This window comes from Acomys russatus, chromosome 22, assembly GCF_903995435.1.
Source record: "Acomys russatus chromosome 22, mAcoRus1.1, whole genome shotgun sequence".
Lineage (NCBI taxonomy): Eukaryota > Metazoa > Chordata > Mammalia > Rodentia > Muridae > Acomys > Acomys russatus.
Genome location: NC_067158.1, coordinates 17208473 through 17223737, shown reverse-complemented (window position 1 = coordinate 17223737; position 15265 = coordinate 17208473). Strand labels below are relative to the sequence as shown.

Sequence of the window (15265 nt, the reverse complement as noted above, 5' to 3'; positions counted from 1 at the left end):
GCCTAAGGAACCCATGAGAGAACACCTGCAGGGTCTTGTATACGCTACAGGATCAGAATGTCAGCTCACTGGGACATAATATGGATAAAGCAATGTCAAACTAATTACAAGAGCTAAACCAGCCCCTGCAGATGTTAGATGCAAAAAATAAGTGAATTTTGCAATTTCTGGCTCAACTTTTAAAGGAAACTATGGACACAAATAATATGTCTTCCAACAGTTTAGACTGGGACTCCTTTGCAGCATCTCAGATTTCATTTGGCCTTTTTCTCTCGGATTCAGGGAAGTGCCAGCGAAGCCACCTTGGTGGCCCTACTGGCTGCCCGGACTAAAGTGATCCGCCAGCTGCAGGCAGCCTCCCCAGAGTTAACACAAGCTGCTATCATGGAAAAGCTGGTCGCTTACACATCGGATCAGGTGAGTGCGCTGGGGTGGGCGTTGGCCCAACACCCACTCCCACCCTCCCCACCCCACCATCCTCCACCCTAGAGTGGAATCCAAGAACAGTTAGTTAGTATCATGTCAAATCCAAAAGCTGTTCCCCAGGGCTCTTGAGAGGAGAAACTTCATATTCTATCGTGGGAGCTTGATAGATCTAGTCAGAAATAAAATACACATGCTGGGAGCCCCCACAACTGGCTGGTTACCATTTTTTTGTAGTGTGGAATTGCACCATGCCCCTGTGGCCTGCCTTTAAAGCTCCACTGTGGAAAAATTGGAAGTGAGGCTCTAACCTGATGCCAAATCCCAGCTTTATAAATCATGTACATTCTCAAAGCCTTTTTTTTTTTTTTTTTTTTTTTTTTTTTTTTTTTTGGTTGTTTTTTTTTTATTACCAGAAGGGATAAAAGCACCAGGCTTGCTGTGACCACTCCGGCCTGCTTGTGGCTTGAGAGGCCTGGCTTGGAGTTCATTATGATGCTCATAAAATCCTACAGATAGAAGCAAACAGAAACTTAGTAGTTTTAGCTCACTTACTTTATTTACTTGACTTTTTGATCAATTGTTTTTATTGTGCCTTTTTCTTCATTTTATCTTGTTAGTTGTATGTGTATATATAATATACATTATGGACACACTGTATACAATACAAAACCAAAAAATATTAAAAGTATATCATATATGCATTATATACAATGTGTTTATAATATATATTATATACACTTTTTATTGCTGTTTTTTTTTTTTTTTTTTTTTTTTGTTTTTCGAGACAGGGTTTCTCTGTGTAGCCTTGCCCATCCTGGACTCACTTTGTAGACCAGGTTGGCCTCGAACTCACAGCGATTCGCCTGCCTCTGCCTCCCGAGTGCTGGGATTAAAGGCGTGCGCCACCACGCCCGGCTATTGCTGTTGTTTTGAAACAGGGTTTCTATGTGTAGTCCTGCTGTCCTGGAACTCTGTAGACCAAGCTGGCCTCAAACTCAAAGATCTGCCTGCCTCTGCCTCCCAAGTACTGGGATTAAAGGTGTGCAACACCACCACCCCATTGTATTATTTTATTGTATAGCCCTTTGGTGTGCATATTGCTATATATTTAAATCTATATGTATTTAAAATCACATAGATGATTAAAAACTTAATCAGTGTAGAGCCAACACTTCACTCTGGTAGTCTTTGATTCATTAGGCTGGAAAGCAACATTCCAGGATAGAACCATGTCCAAGAAAGAGATGCTTTCCTGGGAGAGAAGCAATCAACTCTGTCTTCCTCGCGGGATATCTAGAGGCTAGATCAAGTGCTCTGCAGAGCCAGTGCCTCAGCCGTCACGGGAGCACAGCCTCACTGACTCAGTCCTACCCATTCTCATTGCAGGCACACTCCTCTGTAGAAAGAGCTGGATTAATTGGTGGAATAAAAATAAAAGCAATCCCTTCGGATGACAACTTTTCCATGAGAGCTTCTGCCCTTCAGGAGGCCCTGGAGGAAGACAAGGCTGCTGGTCTGATTCCATTCTTTGTAAGTTCAAAGCTGGATGGAGATGGCACTGTCGGATCCTCTGAGCCTGGGGTAGAGTTTGAGGTGTGTGTGTGTGCGCGCGCACACGCGCGCATGTTCTAGAGAGAGGTAGTCATTATGTTCACTTGTTAGAGTGACTTGAATGAGAATGTCCTTCATAGTGCTAGCTATTTGAACACTTGGTCCCCAGTAGGTGGCGCTATATGGGGGGGCCTTAGGCGGTATTGACTTTCATTAGGAGTGAGCTTTGAGGGAAAAAAAAGAGTCTTGCATCATTTTCAGCTCATTCTTGCCTCACACTTGAGGGTCAAGATATGAGTTCTTGGGCTGGAGAGTTGGCTCAGAGTTTAAGAGCACTGTCTGTTCTTCCAAAGGTCCTGAGTTCAATTCCCAACAAGCACATGGTGGCTCACAACCATCTATAATGAGATCTGGTGCCCTCTTCTGGCATGCAGGCACACATGCAGGCAGAATACTACATAAATAATTAAAAAAATGTTTAAATAGATGTATTTATTTATTATTATGTATGCAGAATTCTGCCTGCATGTGCACCTGCAGGCCTAAGAAGGGCATCAGATCACATTATAGATGGTTATGAGCCACCATGTGGTTGCTGGGAATTGAACTCACGACCTCTGGAAGAGCAGTCAGTGCTTTTAACCGCTGAGCCATCTCTCCAGCCCAATAAATAAAAATTTAAAAAGAAAAGATGAGTTCCTATGTTGCTGCCCCTACCACCTTGCTTATTCTGCTGTCATGCAGTCCCTGCAGTTTAGGCACTAACTTTCTCCAACTGGAAGCTCAGATAACACTCTACCTTCTTTGCCTTGGTTCTGGTATTCTATGAAAGCAACATGCATACCCACATGTGAGCTCATCACACTCCAAAGGAAACAGCCCAGGTCAAAATCAGTGGAAGGCAAGAGAAAACAACCCAGCATGACTATAAGAAAGAGGCTTCTAAAGAGGAAGAGGGGATGTGTCAAGGGCAGTAAGGGAACGGGGTATGGGAGTAACTAGATTGTGTTATATACATGTATAAAATTGCCAAAGAATAAAAGTATATTTAAAAAATAATAACTACAGGCTTTGCTGCCAGGGTTTGTTGCTCTCAGCAGATTCTAAAAAGATTCGTCTGTGGGAGGCTTGTGAGCAAGCAGTGAATTTCCCTCCAAGGTAAAATATCTACCTAGCCAAATGGCACGCTGGCTCCTTTGTGCCGAGCAATGCGTTCTAGTGGGGGATGCACCTGGAGTCTGGGAATTGTCATGTTTCTGACATAGCCAGAGCAGTATGTTGTGCCTGGGACTAATATGTCATGTTTGAAGCAATCGGAGTGTCATGACTATGGCTCTGTGGGTATGTGTCTGGCTACGTTGTGTTACCAAGGGAGCTTTAGGAATGCTGACTCCAAGCCCTTTTCCTGAATAATTTTGGAAGCATGACTATGGGTGGAACCAGGCATATTTAATAGCAATATTCTATTGTGTGTGCATCTGGGTTTGAGAAAGAGTTTCAGAAGGATCTCTTTTTTCCCCTTTTGTTCTTCAATGCTGGGGATAGAACCCAGGGCTTATAGAGGTAGCCTTAACCCCTTGTGTAGTGTGCCTGCATCCAAACCCTTCTACTATTATTATTTTTTAGTAAACATATAGCATAATAGCTTTCCATATAGCTTTTAAAAACACCCCCAGGGCCAAGCTATCCCTCCCTCAGCTCCCAGTTCATACTGTATCCCCATCTCTCTCCCGATGTCCTCTCTCCTGCCTCATCATTCTCCACCCACCTTAACACCACATGGATTCTACGATCCTCTCACTCTTAAGATCTTTATTTCTCCCTCTCCCTCTCTTTGGTCCCTTTCTACTTTCCTGATTTCTGCTCCAAGGTAAGCACACAAATCTAAAGCCTGCTGCTAGGATCCACATATGAGAGTTAAAATGTGGTATTAGTCTTTCTGGGTCTGGGTTACCTGACTCCATTCCCTTGCCTGCAAATTTTGTTTTTCTTTAAGCAGGAATAAAACTCGACTGTGTGTATAAACCGCACATTCATTATCCATCTGTCAGCTGGTAGACGGCAGATTCTATTTCCTTGCTATTGTGCATCAAGCAGCAATAAACATGGATGAGAAATTATCTCTGTAGTAGGATACAGAGACTCCTTTAGGTATATTCCCTGGAATAGTACGGCTAGGTCACATGGTAGCTCTACTTCTCGTTTTCTTAGGAAAGTTCACACTGATTTCCATGGTGGTTGTACCAGTTTGTACTTCAACCAACATTGAACAGTGCCCCCACTTTCTCATATCCTCAAAGGCATTTGTTCTCATCTGTGTTCTTGGTCTTGGCCATTGTGACTGGGGTAAGGTGAAATATCAAAGCAGTTTTAATTTGCTTGTCCCTGATGGCTAGGCTTCTCTTAGACATTTGTGTTTCCGCATTTGAGAACCCTCTGGTGTTTAGGCAATTATTAACAGGTTTGTTTGTTTTCCTGTTGTTTAGTTTTTAGTTTTTGTTTTTTAGTCCCTTGTATTGTCTAGACACTGATCCTCTCTCAGATGCATTAGCTAGAAAATATTTTTTTTTCTCATTCTCTCTCTCTCTCTTTTTTTTTTTTTTTTTTTTTGGTTTTTTCGAGACAGGGTTTCTCTGTGTAGCCTTGGCCATCCTGGACTCACTTTGTAGACCAGGCTGGCCTCGAACTCACAGCGATCCGCCTGCCTCTGCTTCCCGAGTGCTGGGATTAAAGGCGTGCGCCACCACGCCCGGCTCTTTTTCTCATTCTCTATGCTGCCCTTCAACTTCCGCTGCAGCATAAGAATCTCTTTAATTTCATGCTATTGGGCTTATTGACTGTTGGCCTTGTTTCCTGTACAGCTGGGGTCCTAGAGAGGAGGTGGTGTCTGAGTCTATATCCTGAACTGTGCCTTTTGTTGTTACATCTGGATATTTTGGGTACAGCATTGAGGTCTTTGATGCATTTAGAATCGATCTTTTTGCAGAGTTCAAAATAAGGATCAAGTTTCTAGGTAAGATGACACCTTCAGCCACCTCAATTTTGGCAAAGATTATAAAGACAAAACCCACCCTAGAGAAAAAAAACAACATCTTCAACAAATGACGTTGGAAACCCTGGAGGTCTCACTTCTCGATGAAGGGCTGTTTGCTACTAGGAAACGCTCTCTTCCTCCTTAGCAGTATCTGTTTACCTGGGAACACCCCAAGTCAATATAGTTCATGACTGTTGCTCTTTTTAAAGTGTGTTTTTAAACCAACCCACTCTAATAATTGATACACAATTTCTCCATGTAAACACAAATCAGCTACTGCTGATTTTAAATGTTATCTACCATTTTGGTATTTATTTTCTGTTTGAACTACTTTTTTTTTCTATAGATTCGTTACTTTTTATTATTTATATATTCTTTCACTCTCTTCATTTTTATCTTGTTAGTTATATATTTTTTATCATATCTCCCCACCACCTTTTGTGTGATTATTACTATGTATATAAATCTACAGCCAGATGTGGTGGCACATGCCTTGATCCCAGCACTTGGGAGGCAGAGGCAGGTTGATCTCTGTGAGCTCCAGGCCAGCCTGCTCTACAAAAGCGAGTCCAGGACAGCCAGGGCTGCACAGAGAAATGCTGTCTCGAAACAAACAAACAAACACTGAAAAGTTTTGTTCTGAAACCACCTGTTTCCTGTGGTCCCTTTCTTTACTCTCACCTTCTTGTCTCCCATGAGCCTCACAATCTGCTTTGTGTTCTAAGTTTCAGTAACATCAAGGATGTAAAAGAAACGGGATCATGTAGTATGTGAAAAGCTGAGATCAGCATCTTTTCACTCGATTTCACGCCTTTGCGATGCATCAAGGTATCACTCGTTCCTTTTTGCTGCTCTACCACAGACTTGGTGCCCAACTGTGCAGCTCATAACTTGTTCATCCACCACCTACTGAAAAGCACTTGGGTTTCTCCCATTTTCCCCCTACTGCAAATAAAGCATCTGCGAACATTAATGCATAGATATTTGGGTAAAGAAATAATTCCGTTTCTTTGGAACACATTTTGAAAGAAATTAACAAAATATTTTCTAGACTGTCTTGTGAGTCCACTATTTAGCTTGAAATTTTCAGTGTTATGTGCCAGGAGTGGTAGGGCATGCCTGTAATCCTAGCACTCAGGAGGCAGAGGCAGCTGATCTCTGTGAGTTCAAGTCCAGCCTGGTCTACAAAGTGAGTCCAGGACAGCCAAGGCTACACAGAGAAATCCTGTATTGAAAAACAAAAGAGAGAGAGAGAGAAAAGTTCAGGGGTTTGTTGTTGTTGTTGTTGTTGTTGTTGTTGTTGTTGTTGTTGTTTGGGTTTCTTTGTTTCCTCATAAGCATTTGGTGTTGTCATTATTTTTATTTTCTTTCTATGGATAAGAGTGTAATGATTTCTCCTAGAGACATGATAATCAATTCTCTGGTGACTAACAATATTAAATGTCTTTTCATGTGGATATTCATCACTCATAATTTTTTAGTAAAATAGGAATCATTTCTTTTCTCCATGTTCTAAGTGCTGGATTGATTTTTTAAGGATTTATTTTTTAAGATAGAGTGTGTATATGTGTCTGTATGTGTGCATGTATATGTGTGCATGTGTGTACATGAGTGTATAGTGTATTGTGTGAGTGCAAGCGTGCATGCATGCACGCACATATGTGTGTGTGTGTTCGTATGTGTGTGTGTATGTGTGTATGTGTGAGGTATGTGCTGGTGCCCTCAGAATTCAGAAGAAGAGGTTGCATTCCTTTGGAGCTGCCGTTAGTCACAGGCAGCTGTGATGGCTGGTGGTGGGGAGCCCATAATGGGTACTGGGAACTGAAGTTGGATCGTCTGCAAAAACAGCGTGTGCTCTTAGCCACCAAGCCATCTTTCCAGCCCTTGAACTGATTTTTAACATTTTTTTCCTTTTCAGTTATTTATATACTTATTTTCATTTTATTTTATTTTTTGGTTTTTCAAGACAGGGTCTCTCTGTGTTAGGCTTGGCTGTCCTGAACCACACAGTAATCTGCCTGCCTCTGCCTCCCAAGTGCTGGGGATTAAAGGCAGAAGGGGACACCAGATCTCATTATAGATAATTGTGAGCCACCTTGTGGTTGCTGGGAATTGAACTCAGGACCTCTGGAAGAGCAGACAGTGCTCTTAACCTCTAAGCCATCTCTCCAGCCCAACTTTTTCCTTTTTAAATACAATGTTCTTATCAATTCCCTGAGCAATTTGTACTAATGTATTTTGATAATATTCAGTCCCAATTTATCTCCCTAATTCATTTCAAGTCTCCCCACACCTCCCTACCCACTCCTAAACCTATGCCTTTTTCCCCCCTTTTAAAATAACCCACTGAGTTTACTGTGTTGCCCAGATACTCATGGGTGTGAGAGGACCCACTGGAGCACAGCTGACATACCAGGGCCACACCCTTAAAGAAAACACACTCTCTCCCAGAACCCAGGTAGAAAGCCTGGGTTGGTTTGTTTTGAATTTTTGTTTGTTTATTTGTTTGTTTTTTAAGTAACAGATTGATTCTGTTAGAGCAGTTTTGGGTTGCTGCTGTCACAGAATACCTAACAAAAATAATTCAAGGAGGAAGGAATTACTCTGGCTCCTGTCTTAGGGAACACAGCCTATCAGATGGCAGCAGGGGCCTCCTGGAGGGTAGTTGGAGTGTGAGGCAGCTGTTCAATCACACCAGCCGTCAAAAAGCAGAGAGCTCAGGCTCAAAAGGGAGCTGGCCAAGAACCCATAAGGCCTGCCCCACAATGCCCCACCTCCCCTAGCCGGGCCCCATGCCCCAAATGTTCTACAACATTCTAAAGCTGCACCGCCACCTGTGCAAGTGTTGAAATGCTTAAGCCTGTGAGGGACATTCCACATTCAAGCCGCAGCGCAGGTTCACAGAGGAAAAATAGAACAGAAAGTTTCCATGTTGACCTACGCGTTTCCCAAATGTCTCCTCACGGTCTGTGGCTTGTTATGTCCTCTGAACTTGGGCTTTTTTGTCTGTGGTGAGACAGATATCTGATTTCAGTGAAGTAAATTTATCCATTCCTTCCACGGACCAGACCTTTGGCATTATACATAAAAGTTTATTAGCCAGTCCAGTGGGAGGTGCCTTTCCCTTCCTGGCATAGCGCTAAGTACTGTTAAAAACAAAGCAAGCAAACAAACAAAACCCAACAACATTAGTGCTAGTGACAAAGTCTTTACACACTGTTTGTGATGTTCCTTTTCTGATATATAATCAAACACACAGAAAATGACATGAGTTGACTCCCTAATTCACAGCCTTTGGCTCTCCCTTCCTGACATAGCTGCAACAGAACTGTCAGCCAAGGAGTCAGCTACCCTTATGCCAGTGCCAGCCATTGAGAACAGTTCACAGACACTCCGAGAAAGCTATAAGACAGGCAGAGTTGATTGTCCCAACTCCTAAAGGTATAGCTTTCAGCCGGAGCTGTTTGAAATCCTTCATGCCAGCCTTTTTGCTATCACAAGCTTCCATGAGCGCTACATAACCTTGCAACCATTCCCACATAAGCCACAAGGAAACCACGCCCATGTTGGCCTAGCAAAGACACTGCTGTGGCCGGTGGTAACTGATCCAAATAGAAGTCTAAATGGTGTGATTGGTGCTCAGAGGCAAGACTGTATTGGTCCAAAATAAATGGCAGTTTCTGCCTAAAAGCCGCTTTTCAGGCAGTACCCAGGGTTCCCAGGCTCATGGAGTGTATCCGCTTGGCTGTACTCTACTGTGCTGCCTTCCCTGGTGTTGCAACCCTGGGCCTAATAAAAGGATTTTCTTCAGTTGGTCTTTCCTTTTTCCTGGTGAGGCTGAGTAAAAGAAAGAGCAGAGCAGCAGGGATGGGAAGGGCGCAGCGGAATGGCAGCAGCGGCGACAGCTGAGAGGTTGGCAGGCTGGGCTGTGAAAGAGGCAAGGCAGCTGCTGGACAGCTGAAGAAGAGTCACATGAACGGCTTGAGAGCAGCTAGGGTGGGATGAAGAAGAGAGGCAACGAGAGAGGGTGGACAGCTGAGCCCGAAGAACGATAAAAAGACCATAAGGTGTCAGAAAAGAAAAACTGCAGGCCCTGGTTGCCAGAGGAATTCCAGAGAGCTGTCAGATCTTTAAGACCAAGGGTCTCAGATGCCCCAGGGCTAGCACGTTAACACAGGCCAGAGTTTGGGGTTCAGGAATTCCAACATCCTTGGCCTACACATGATCTGTGACACTGGTTGCTGTTAAGAGCTGAGAAATCCTTAGACTCCTGCTGCCCACAAACTTCAACCCTAATTACAACCACGGGCTGAAAAATTCCAGCTTTCTAGGCTTACACAAGAGCTATAGCACGTACAGGGCTTAGAGTCCCAATATTAAAGGCATGCATGAAGATTGTAACACGAGAAGGTACCACCTGCTGTTGCTCCCACCTGCTTACTGCCATCACTCACTGCTGCAAAACACCAAGGGAAACAAAAGCGCCCAGTACTTGAAGGTTGTCTCCTTGGCTACACATTATTTCTGTATAAACAGAACAAAAGGACTCCAGCCAACTGACTCAACACCATGACCAGATAGATTTTCTTCAGGGTTACATTCTGGGAGCTTTGTAGTTTTCTGCATTATACTTAAATCTATAATCTATTTTCAGCTGATTTTGTGAAAAGGACTGAAGTGTGTTTAGGGCTCTCTCTCAGAGGGGTGTGCGCATGCGTGAGTCGTGATGGGCCATTGTTCCAGAGTCAGCTATGGAAAGACCACACTTCCTCCATTAAACAACCACTCCTCCTTTGTCAAAGCTTGGCTTAGATGTGTAGACCTATTTCTAGTCTGCTGATCTGGCTTTTTCTTTCTTTTTCTAAGACCGACCACACTGTCTTGGTTATTGCAGGTTTACAGTAAGTTGGCTAAGTTTAAAATCAGTTCTGTTTCCCTTTAGGTTTCTTGCCTCTTAATCATAAACTTTAATTGTTAATAAATATCTGCCATGAGAATCAGGGCTATTATCAAGTGGAGGAAGTTTTGCATAGTCTGAGTTTGCTAAAAGGTCATTTATAATGATATGATTTTTTTTTTTCTTTTTGTTTTGTTTTGTTTTTCAAGACAGAATTTCTGTGTAGCCTTGGCTGTCTTGGACTCACTTTTGTAGACCAGGCTGGCCTTGAACTTATAGTGATCCCTCTGCCTCTGCCTCTCGAGTCCTGGGATTAAAGGCATGTGCCACTACCCTGGCTGATTTCTTTTCTTTTTCCAGATGATATTTAATTAATTAATTAATTAATTAATTACTTGTGCAGTAAAGCACACTTGGTTGTGGTATATAATTCTTTTTTTTTCCTGTTGGATTCATTTTGCTAATATTTCATTAAAGATTCTTATATCTACGTTTATAACAGATACTTGCTTACCATATCCTTTCCTGAAGTTCCTGTCTACTTTGGGTATTATGGTGATGTTAGTATCATAGATGAGCTATGTATTTCGTGTTTCTTTCTGAAACGTTCAGTGGCATAACTGAGAACCCCAGTTGGGCATGGCGCTTACTGACCACTGACACAATTTCAATAGATGTACCTTTACTGAGATTACTTATCTTTATGTAAGACTCTCTCAAAAAAAAAATCTATGCATTCCATTTGGGTCTTTAAATTTGTAGACATTGAGCCCATGATATTTCTGATTATCCCTTTAATGTCAATGAGATCAGAATTCATAATATTTTGTATTATCTTTTCAGTGCCAATGAGATCAACAGTGGTGGTTCCAGTATTGATTGTGATGTTAATAATTTGTGTCTTTGCTGTTTTGTCTTAGATAATCTGGATAGAGGTCTATCACATTTATTTATCTTTTCAAAGAATCAACTTTTTACAATTCTCCATTTCGCTGATTTATTGATATTTTTTTTTATTTTCTTATATTCACTTTGTACCTATTTTTTTAAACTAGTTTTCTAAAGTGATCACTTAGGTTATAGATTAGACTTGCTTCTACTCTAGTTATGCATTCAATGCTATAAATCTCTTTCTAAGCACTTTTACTGTCCTGATAAATTATCTTGAGATGTAGTGTCATTTTCTATGATTTGAAGTACTTTTTAGTATTTCTTGGAAATTTCTCTTTGACATTAAGAAATGTATTTTATGATTATTTGGAGCTTGGGGTATAATCTAGCTATCTTTTAGTTACTGATTTCTAGTTAAATTCCACTGTAATTTAAGAATATATCTTACATAATGTCTATTCTTTCAAATTTATTGAGACTCATTTTATGGCCCCGAATGTGGCTAGTGTTAGTCAGTGCTTCCTGTAAACATGCAAAGAAGATGCATTCTGTCATCATTATGTGTAGGATTTTGCAGATTTTATTAAATCCAATCATTAATGACACATCTCAATTCAAGAATGTCTTTGTCAAATTTTTGTCTCTTGGCATCTCCCTCCTTGGTAGAAGAGTGTTACAAATCTTTAACTCTGAGAGTTAGCTCATCTCTTTCTACAGGTTTATCAGGTTTTTTTTTTTTTTTTTTTTTTTTTTAGTTTTTCGAGACAGGGTTTCTCTGTGTAGCCTTGGCCATCCTGGACTCACTTTGTAGACCAGGCTGGCCTCAAACTCACAGCAATCCGCCTGCCTCTGCCTCCCGAGTGCTGGGATTAAAGGCGTGCGCCACCACGCCCGGCCCCGGTTTATCAGTTTTTAACTTGTGTATTTTGATGAAGGATGCATGTCAGTAAGGGCTGCTCTTTTCTTGCAGAACTGACCCCTCAGTATTAGGAAAAGTTATTTCCTGTCGCTATGTTGTCCCTGCTATTCTCTCTGTGAATTTTTAGCGTTGCTTCAATTTGGGTAAAACACACATAATATAAAGTACAGTACTCACTTTCAAATGTGTGGTTCAGTGCTGTTTATTAGCACATTAGACCTGACGTTTCTGCTGTGTGTCACTGCCACACCGTCACAAGTCTGAAAAGTCTGAGGTTACACCGCTGTATGCCAGGGGCCATCTGGGTGTGTGTTATGAAATATGAGATTTCAGAATAATCATTGCTATTGTTCTACTCTACAAGCTAAACTTACAATTTTTGTTTGCAATTCTGTGCATGTACTTACTACACTAATGCATGTTCAAATGATTAGTTCCTGTGGAATTATTACACTTGCCAATGCATAAAACTCCTCTTCTCTCACGAGATTGAAATGTTGTGCCTATTAAATAGTAATTTTTCTTCCGTCACGCCCCTGGAAATCACTCTCACATTCTATGTGCCTGTGAACTCCACTGATTCAGGTACCACTTTTCATGAACGATACTGTTCACTCAGCATAAGAGCTTCAGCGCTTTTCCATGTTGTAACATATACCAAGAGTTTGTTTGTTTGTTTCTTTCTTTCTTTCTTTTTTTTGTCTGTGTGTGGAGTACATGTGTACATGTGCATGCATGTATGTATTATATACATGCAGTAGTATGTACACATATCCTTGTGTGTGTACATGCTGATAACAGCTGTCAAGGTTGCCTATCTTCCTCAATTGCTCTCCATCTTAGTTTTTGAGATAGGATCTCTCGCTGATTGAAGCTAGGTTGCCTCACCAACGAGCTCCTGGGATCCCTCTGTTTTCACCCCCTCCCCAAGCACTGAGATTTCAGTCACATGCTGTCTCACCCAGTTTTTTATTTGGGTGCTGAGGATCAAACTCATGCTAGCATGGCAGATATTTTACCCACTGGACAATTTCCTTGGCCCTTCTATTCTTCCTACAGCTGGTTGATATGAAGAACCTTGCTTCGTTACTTTCGAATTTCTTTCTGTATGGTGTGTAATACACCCAGACCTAGTGTTCTTTCTATTGCTGTGATAAGCACTGACCAAGTGCAACTAGTACAGGAAAGGGTTTATTTAAATTATACAACCCAATCATAGTCCATCAGGAAAGGAAGTGAAGGGCGGGGCTGGAGAGATGACTCAGTGGTTAAGAGCACAGGTTGCAGGGGCTGATGGTGGCGCACGCCTTCAATCCTAACACCTGGGAGGCAGAGACAGGTGGAGCTCTATGAGTTCGAGGCCAGCCTGGTCTACATCGTGAATACCAGGATAGCCAGGGCTACATAGAGAAACCCTGTCTCAAAAAAATGCTAAAAAAAAAAAAATAATAATAATAAGGGGTGGTGCTGGATAAATGGATCAGTAGTTAAGAAAACTGACTGCTCTTTCAGAGGATGGGGGTTCAATTCCCAGCACCTACATGGCAGTTCACAATGGTCTATAACTTCAAGATGTGAAACTCTCACACACACATACACGAAGGCAAACCACAAGTGCACATTAAATAAAAATAAATTATAAATTATAAAAAACAAATAAACAAAGAACACAGGTTTCTTTTCCCGAGGACCCGGTTCAATTCCTAGTACCCACTTCAGGCAGATCACAGGAAATCAGACACTTCTTATGATCTCTGATATGCACATATCCACATATCTATGTATACTTAAATGTTAAAAGTCTTCAAATATGGCTCTGTGCCTATGAAGAAAATTCAGGGTGGGAACTCAAGTCAGAAACCCGGAGGCAGGGACTGGAGCAGAGGTCACGGAGCGATCCGCCTTACTGGCTTGCTCTCATGGACTTGCTCGATTTTCTTATACAATCCAGACCATCTGCCCAGAGGTAAGATTTCCCACAGTGAGCTTGGCCCTCTCACATCACACATTAATCAAGAAAATGCCCCCACAGAATTGCTTACAGGCCAATTTGATGGAAGCATTTTCTCAATTGAGGTTCCCTATTCCCATAGGACTCTAGCTTGTGTCAAGTTGACAAAAAACTAACCAGCACACTCTCAAATTTCCTGCATTACTGTGCTCGGTTTAATTTTTTTTGTAATGAAATGTTTACATTCAATATATACATTGGGCTTGTGGAAAATGTACAGAAATGAGAGGTTTATGCATATAATTGTATCTCGCTATCCACAGGATATTGTTTCCAGGATGCCTGGTGATGCTCGAGTGCCTTATATGAAAGCCCACTGTATCTGCATATAACCTTGGTAGCTTCCTACATTGTTTTAAGTGTTTCTGCTGTCTCAAGCAATGTCTACATATCATTTCATTTTATTAATGGATTCAGCACATGGTACTCCATGCCCAGCAGATTAAAGTGTTTCTTTTGGAACCTTCTGAAATTTTTTCCTTATATTTAAGATTTTTTTCACTTCCGCTTCCCCTCACTCATCTCCCAAATCCTCCCAGCTCCCCACCCTTCCAATGCCACACATTCTTTTACTCTCTCTCTCTCTTAAGAAAACAAATAGGTAAATAAAAAAGACAAATAAGAATAAAATGAGCTGAACTGACAAAAGAAGGAAAGAGGAGCAAAGAAAGATCACAAGAAATGAGAAAGAGAGAGAGACTCAGACCACACACACACACACACACACACAGAGAGAGAGAGAGAGAGAGAGAGAGAGAGAGAGAGAGAGAGAGAGAGACTCAGACCACACACACACACACACACACACACACAGACACACAGACACACACACACACACACACACACACAGAGAGAGAGACTCAGACCACACACACACCTTAAATACAGAAGCCATAATATGCAAGCAAAAGGCCAGTAAGGTTGAAAAAAAAAAAAAAAAAAAAAAGCAATATGAGAAAAAAGAAGAAGGAAAAAAAAAACCCTAAAAATACTTTTGAGTTAATTTTGTGTTGGCCATCTCCTGCCGGGCACGGGTATACCCAGAGAGACTCCCTTGGACAAATTAGTTTTTCCTTTGTAAGCAGTTATTAATCGCTCAGTGATGAGAGTTACTCCCCCACCTCAGTTCTGGGACCCTGTCTGGTTTGGACCTGTGCAGGCCCTGTGCATGCTGCCAAGGTCTCCGTCAGTTCATATGTGCATCAGTCCTGCTGTCCCTGTTGTTTTGGTATCATTCATTTCCAACCCCCCAGCCCCACCCCCCCCCCCCCCCCCCCCCTACCCCACCCCCAGCCTGGCTCTGACAGTCTTTTTGTCTCCCCTTCCATATTGCTCCCTGAGCCCTGAGGGGAGAGGTTTGATGAATAGCCCCCTTTTAGGACTGAGTGTTCCAAAGTCTCTCACTCTCTTCACACTGTCCGATTGTGGGCCCGGGCATTAGTCCCCATCCACTGCAAGAGGAAGCTTCTCTGACGATGGCTGAGCAAGGCAGGGATCTATGAGTGCAGCAGAGTGTCATTAGGGGTCATTTTATTG

The 15265-nt window shown here is 42.1% G+C and overlaps 1 protein-coding gene across 2 annotated transcripts in view; it reads left to right on the top strand.

Annotated features, from left to right (window-relative positions):
* The window catches only part of Ddc (dopa decarboxylase), a 90829-nt gene that overhangs the window by 35484 nt on the left and 40080 nt on the right, over positions 1 to 15265 (top strand). For both annotated transcript variants that reach the window (XM_051165054.1, XM_051165053.1), the window contains exons 5-6: positions 283 to 417; positions 1813 to 1956. In XM_051165054.1, the coding sequence (XP_051021011.1) occupies positions 283 to 417; positions 1813 to 1956 (279 nt within the window). The remainder of the gene's footprint in view (positions 1 to 282; positions 418 to 1812; positions 1957 to 15265) is intronic.